Consider the following 7786-nt stretch of genomic DNA (forward strand, 5'->3'; position numbering starts at 1 on the left):
TTACGAACGATTTTTGCCCAATCGATCGTTTGTCGTTCGTTTTGAACGATAAAAATTGGAAGTGTGTACGCACCTTATGTCGCTGTATGTATTCACCAATGTATATAAGAGCGTGGTCAGCATTACCAATGCCCCCCCCAACATAGGAATTTATTGGTCAGGCTTCCCATCAACTGGTGGTCCTCCGGGGTGGTCCTGTATGTGGACAATACCAGCCATAAGCTTGTATTGAATGCACATAGCAGGCAGTGGCTGCCCTCTCTATATATCTAAAGACAATAAGTTGGAGAAACTGTTATGCCGAGAACATGTTTATCTTTAGAAACTCTTTATGTGACCTCTCACTATGACCTATAACTTGTCTAGTCATGCTGTCCTTAAATAACACACATTCATTAAACCAAGCCAATCTTGCTATGGAGTCTGGGCTGTGTGATCGTAGATTACTCCCACACAGTTGTGAAGTCAGTAGAATATACAACCAAAGAAAAGAGACGGGAAATTGGTGAATCTAGCTGCCACCACTTTCTCAGCTTTTTCCAACACAAATTCATACTATTATTGATTTATTTAACTCCCATAGGTTCTGGGACAAGTTCCGCCAGGATTAGTCATCTCTAGCACATTTTGTGTAAAGGTCACTATAACTTCTGCAATATGTTATAACCTCTCTATAAAGTTTAAGTACACACGTGCAATGGTTGTCGTCCCATAATCAGCTCAGGGCTGATATCGGGGGAAAATCTGGCGTGTGTACAGTGCTTGTCATCCATCATCCGAATAACCGTCCTGACGGATCCACGGACAATAGATTACAAACGATCGTAATGGAATTGAAGGAGAGAGAGCACAGCGGGGTGCTGCTCTGTCGCTCACCCCCTCCCCTTCTCCATAGAGAAGAATGGTGCTGTATGTACAGCACTCGTTCATGCATCGTGCAGGCGTTTGTCATTGGAAAGGATCGTGAAAGATCCTTTACAATGACAATTATTGCAGGTGTGTACTTAGCCTATCTCCAGGCTCATAGAAACCCTTTAATCGAGGTAGATGTATGTGATAAAAATAGCAGTTGAGTTACTAAACTGGAGAAATAAGAATAAGAACACTAATGCAGTTGTTACAAGAAACAACCCTTCCCTTCTTTAAGGGTTTAAGGCAGAACTAAACCAAAAAAAAAATCACACTTACTTTAATTCCTGAAGATCCATCTGGGTTTTTCTTCGATCAGGTCCCGTGCCGTCCCGGTATCCTCCATTGGCTCGGAGAAAGTGCCTGACACTTCTTCCTTCTTCGTATGTCACCCGATATATGACATAGATGGGAAAAAAAATGCTGATCTCACCACTATAAAATAATAAAAAATTAAAAAAGCAGTGCATGTGCAGCATCAGCTTTGATTGTCAGCGAACCCCAGCAATCTCAGCTTCTGACTACGTGTGCCAGAGATGGATGAACTCCCGCACAGGCATGGCCAGTCAAGATCCTCTCTGGGCAGAAAATAAAGGAACACAGAAAGGACCTGATTTATTAAAGATCTCCAAGGCTGGAGAAGATACACTTTTATCAGTGAAGCTGGGTGATCCAGCAAATCTGGAATGGATTTCTTCAAAGTCATTTGCTATTTGCTAGCAAATGTTTTTAATCCTAGACCATATTCATTCCAGGTTTGCTGAATCACCCAGCTTCACTGATGAAAGTGTATCTTCTCCAGGCATGGAGAGCTTTAATGAATCAGACCTGAAGTCTTTGGCAGTGAAAGTAGTCAACATTTTCCAACAGTAGTGTGTTGCATGCATAAAGAAGGATCATGTGTTTTTCTGCCATGTTAGTATGGGCTATCCAATTATAACTCCCACCTTAACGCTTAAAATCAGCTTCTCATTAATGCGTTTTGAAAGTAAATAGATCACTAACATCTTTTTTTGTGTTTAACCCCCTCTATAAAAAAGAAAAAAGTACCATGGGCTGAAAATTGAAGTTCCGTAGTCAGATTTTTCACAGGTAGCTGTTTTACTGCAGTAACCGAGGATGTGTTCTGCCATTGTAATTGTGATTGCCATAGTGATAGTAGATGCCATAATGACACACTAATGTCTTCTTACAGTGTTGTGTAATGTGATAGCAATTTTCCTATATTGTAATAAAAGTGTTGTTGTATCACTGAAATAAAACTTTTAATGCTTTTCAATACTATATTATATATTGCATATTATATTTATACAGTATAATATTATTTTTATGCAACAAATATATTAAAAATAAACCTTTTTTACCCCACAAACATAAGCATACATTTATTTTTTTTTATCAATTCTATAATTTAAAGCAGAAATAAACTATAAAAAATCACACATCTTTACTTGAGCAGATTCCTCGATTCCTCCAGAGCTTTCCTCGATTGGGTCCTGCACCATTCCGTAATCCGCCTTCATCCATGCCGGGTGCCGTCATCTTCATGCACCGTCTTCTTTTTTCTCCTGAATACGTCACTTGATCTCACACTGCGCAGGCCCGAGATCGGGGGATGTAGCCGCTGTAAAGGGGAAAAAAAAAGAATGCAGATTTTACGGCACATAAATGAGATTCAAAGCCCCTTCTGCGCCAGTCTTGGGCATGTGCAGAAGGAGCAACCTTTGCTCCCATTCAGTCTTTACTGCAGCAAAGGGAAGCGGGTTCCTCCTTTTTAAAAAAAAAAAAATGTGAAATTGTATTGTGATAAGAAAAATTCTACCCTATAAAGTAATCTTTATAGGGTAGATTTTAACCTTTACCTTTAATTACCTTTGATAACCTTTAATCTACCCTTAAAGTAAAATAAACATTTTGGTGATAGGTACACTTTAACTAACATTTCCTGAATCAAACATGAAGCACAGAAAGCTACCCCACTCAAATAAGGATCCCTAGCTTCTAATCCCAAGATCTTTATCACCTTTTAAAGCCAAACTTAGAAATGAACATCAGTCTGTAATAATTAGAATATCATTTAAAGCAGTGGTCTCCAACCTTTTTTTGTCTCATGGACCACTAAAATTACCTGCTCCTGACCGGGCATGCGCGAGGAGCCGGGTGTCACTCAAAGGGGAGAACCCTCCCACATAGTGATGTCATAACAGCATAACCCCACCCACTTCCTATTGCAGCTTTGAGCCTGTGATGGGAGAATGGGTGGGTTGTGTCCAGAGATACAGCCCGCCCACTTCCCCGATCCTGGGAACTGTACTGGGAACTGTACTGGGGATGTGGTCTGTGGACGGTGCATCCCCCCAGTGGGATCCTTCTTCTGACCCCGCTCAGGGGTGCCCCAGCCAGAATCACGGACCACCAAAATTTTCTCACGGACCACCAATTGGCAACCGCTGATTTAAAATATGATTTATTGCAAGCATATATCTGAACTGATTGAATGCAAATGAATTGAAATTGATGTCTTGCAGACCCTGTACAGCAGGACTCAGACCGAGGGAGATAAAAGTGCACAAGGGGAAAGTTAAATGGACTTTAGTGATCAGGTGCAAACATGGAACATGATTAATATGCTGCATGTCATTTTACTTTCCAGATGCAGATTGGGAACATTTTTGGACACCTCTCTTATCTATATAGGCAGCATAGGCGCAGGGGCCTCATGACTGGGTGCTAATGGGAACCAGTAATGTAAGGGTTAAGGCAGGGCTATAATACTGACCCTTTTGTCAACAGGTTGCATCACTGACCTGGAACAAGTAAGCAGAAAAGGACAATAATTTTCCTGAAAGGTTTATGTTTTCCAGTGGTAAAAATCAGTAAGCCCATTCAGGCCGTTTTAAGCTTGCAGCTAACCACATGTTTTACTCCAACCTCAACTGCACTCTTCAGTTGAATGGGGGCAGTTGGAAACGATTTTGCTGTGGATCATAATGCGGTTCCTGAAAGCAACATGTCTCTCCTGGCCGTGTGGTTATTTTTTCCCTCCTCTGGACACAAATGCAAGGGCAATGCATGCAAACACTTTACCTGCTGTGCAGTTTGCTCCTGGGCAATAGCTGCATTCTGCTATGCACCTAACTGCATTATTTCCCACCACAATTGTGAAAGGGACTTAATTGAGCCAGGCAATTAGCATTATCAATATGAGATCAGCAATAGCCATTCCATATTTCTCTGATGACAAGATCACTTTGAACATGTTGAAAATTATTTTCACAATATACCAGGTAAATAAGCAGTAAAGAAATACATTTTATTAAAATTGATTGCACATTTAATAGACCTCAGGGCTGCAATTCCCTGAACAATCTCAGAGCCTTACATTAACATTCTGATTAATGACTGTTCCTTCTATTGCTACATGACAGCGCCATCTGCAGGCCATATAGAGCAATGACACATGATGATTATTTTAGCTTGCCATAACAACATGAACACAAATGGTTTCTTAGTAACAAGCAACTCTATGGAATGAGACTCAAGTGCTATATATGTGTGTCTTCCAACACTACAAATATCTTCCATGGAGGCTAGGAGCTCAGGTGAGAAAACAAGTTGTGATTATTGATTCATATTCTGAATGGTCTAAGGTTATTAGTGGTGTACCCCAGGGTTTAGTGTTGGGACCTTTACTGTTTAACATCTTTATAAATGATGTAGAGTTTGGGATTATAAATACAATTTCTATGTTTGCAGATGTCACCAAACCATGTAATGGAATTACGTCCATATAGGTCTATATTCTACCTGGATGTACTGTTTGATTGGGCAGCCAAGTGGCAAATGGCATTTAATATAGATAAATGTAAAGTTATGCACTTGGGGGTAACAACATGCATGCTTCATACTGTCTAGGGGGGATACATTTGGGGGAGTCAGAAATGGAAAAGGATCCGGGGGTTCTGGTGGATCATAGACTTAATATCAGCATGCAATGCCAAGCTGCAATATCTAAAGCTAGTAAAGTACTTTCTTGTAATAAAAGAGGAATAGACTGCAGAGGTGGAGACATTATCCTGCCCCTGTACAAAGCATTGGTCAGACCACATCTGGAATATGCAGTCCAGTTTTGGGTACCAGTTCACAAAAAGGACATTGTGGAATTGGAGAGAGTGCAGAGAAGGGCAACTAAACTAATAAAAGGAATGGAGGAGCTCCGCTATGAGGAGAGATTAGCTGAACTGAGTCTATTCTCCCTTGAGAAGAGACGTATAAGGGGGGATATGATCACCCTGTATAAATATATAAATGGTCCATATAGAGAACTCTCTTCCCCATTATTCACTTTGAGATCATTACAAAGCACAAGAGGGCGCTCTTTCCATCTGGAGGAAAAGAAGTTTAAGCTCCGGATAAGGAAGGGATTCTTCACTGTAAGGTCTGTGAAAATGTGGAATCGGCTCCCTCAGGAAGTAGTTTTAGCAACGAATATAAATTGCTTTAGGAAAAAGCTGGATGATTTCTAGAAGCACAGAATATAACTGGGGATTAGAGATTTAAAGTAAAGATAACAGTGACTGTTGATCCAGGGATTATCTGATTGCCTCATGGAATCAGGAAGGAATTTTTTCCCCTGTTGAAGCAAATTGTACCCGGGGTTTTTTGCCTTCCTTTGGACCAACTATGTCTTATATGGTTTTATATCTGGGATATGTTTATATCCCTAGTGGTTGTACTTGATGGATTTATGTCTTTTTTCAACCTAAATTACTATGTAACTATGTATGTAACTACTTACAGCCTTTCTATATACAGCACATATGTTTCTGATGGATCACATTTTCACTAATTTCTTCTATTGTATGTTGTTATCTAGAAATAATAAATCTTATTTTATGATTCAAACATTTTCAGGTAAATCAAACCGAATTTGCATGCGGCACAAATCTTTAAATCGCATGGCCATAAGCAACACATTGTTTATGAGGACGGTGCCATGATACGCTGCAGCCACATGCAAAATAATGTTTCTCCCAGTTACTTGCATAGGGGAGCTTTGTACCATGGTTGAGGCCCTGGCAGATCACTGCAGCTCAGAAATTGCCATATTGCACGTCATGTCTGAATTTGACTTTGGTATCAGAGTCTTGCAGCCTACTGTGGCCAATCAGGTGTGATGAAAAGAAATTAGCTGATCAGTGTGTAGCTTCTTCTTTCACTGTCCATTCACAAGGTGTGATGAGGACCTCTAGATAAAAGTGAATCTGCAGCAGAAAACCAATCGAAAAATGATCCCCTGCTAGAAAAGGCAACGCAGTCAGTAAAAGCTATATTTGACACGTTGGATTGACAGGAAAATGCTTTGGCAGGTAAAACAGCTTTCACCTTTGTAATAAATCCATGTATTTAGCAGTTTGCCTGGAGTTCAGCTTTATGCTATTTTGTCATACCTACAGAAAATCAATAGGAGCGTTTTCTAAATGAAGGTTTAAATTGAATGGAGTAATATGAAAACAAGCTTTACTTTGGATTGTTTCTTGAGCAGATCTTTTCTGGTATCAGCATGAGGAATATTTTTTAAATATATACTTTTAAGGGTTTTCTAAATGTTCTCATACAGAAAAAGTGTACCTGTTGCTTTGCCCATGAAGGTCATATTAATAGGGTCACTTTGGCCCCTGGCATCAGATTATATTTGACTTTCTATTACCCCCCTTCCCAATATGTTCACCCACCAAGTGTGAAATCCAGTGAGTTCAACTTAATTCTTTTGGATTCAACCTAAATATTTTGGAGCTTACACAGGGCAGATGACTCCGTTATCTCACCCCTGCCTGGAGATGGTGCCTGATAGCCAATCACCAATCAGGTATGCTGTCACAAGAGTAGAAGTGGACAATGTTACATGTTTTCCATATCTGGAAATACCTAGTGTTTTGCTTTGCTTCCCTGGGTGGGGAAACAAAGGGAGTATAAACTTCTAGTTGGCAGCTTTAAAATGAACTTGTTGTTTTGCACCCTTAAAGCAGACCATGCAGCACAATGCAAAAGTGCAAGCCAACAATTGTATGCAGTTTTACCTGAATGGCTCTATAATATTAGGCTGGTGCTGTGTTTGTGCTGTAAATTGGCAGTAGTAGATGTGTGGTTGGTCCATGGGGCATAAAGCAATGTTTTGCACAGCTCCTCCCTAGGGCCATATTTTCCGCAAGGCTACTTTATGTCCACTAGGGGCAGTCGATAGCCCCTAGCGCTGGTGGCACCATTCTCCTCTGTCCTGACTTGTCTATGGATCCTGCATGTAGCAGCACTAAAAGGTGGTAGACTAGGGGAGTTTGGGAGGGGTAGACAAAGGGAGGTGTATTAGTAATGGGGGTAGATTGGGGGTGTAATAGTAAAGGGATATAGACTGGAGTGATTTAATAGCAAAGGGGGATGGATTAGGGAAATGTATAAATAAATGGGAAAATTACTAGGGGTGTAATAGTAAAAGGAGGATAGACTAACAATGTAATAGTAAAGGATATGTATACTAGGAGGGGTAATAGCAAAGAGGAGGATAAACTAGGGGTGTGATAGTAAAGAAGGGATGGACCAGATTGGTGTTATAGTAAAGGAAAGATAGACTAGGAGTGTCCTAGATTGTAAGCTCTTGTGGGCAGGGTCCCCCTCTCCTCCTGTGTCACTGTCTGTATTTGTCTGTCATGTGCACCCCCTATTTATTCTACAGCATTGCGTAATATGTTGGCGCTACATAAATCCTGTTTATTATTCATAATATTAATAGTAAAGAAGGAGGATAAACTAGGAGGTTTTGTAGTAAAGAAGGGAAGGACCAGATTGGTGTTATAGTAACAATGGTACAAAGGAAACAATG

The 7786-nt window shown here is 40.4% G+C and overlaps 1 protein-coding gene across 1 annotated transcript in view; it reads left to right on the forward strand.

Moving 5' to 3' along the window:
* Positions 1-4360: 4360 nt before the first annotated feature.
* Positions 4361-7786, forward strand: part of CIMIP4 (ciliary microtubule inner protein 4) — a gene marked incomplete at its 3' end in the record, with an annotated part of 14397 nt that continues 10971 nt past the window's right edge. Inside the window, 1 exon segment of the mRNA XM_072421073.1 lies at positions 4361-4511. Within this exon segment, the coding sequence (XP_072277174.1) occupies positions 4493-4511 (19 nt within the window). The 5' untranslated portion in view covers positions 4361-4492.

Source organism: Pyxicephalus adspersus, chromosome 8, assembly GCF_032062135.1.
Source record: "Pyxicephalus adspersus chromosome 8, UCB_Pads_2.0, whole genome shotgun sequence".
Classification (NCBI taxonomy): Eukaryota; Metazoa; Chordata; class Amphibia; order Anura; family Pyxicephalidae; genus Pyxicephalus; species Pyxicephalus adspersus.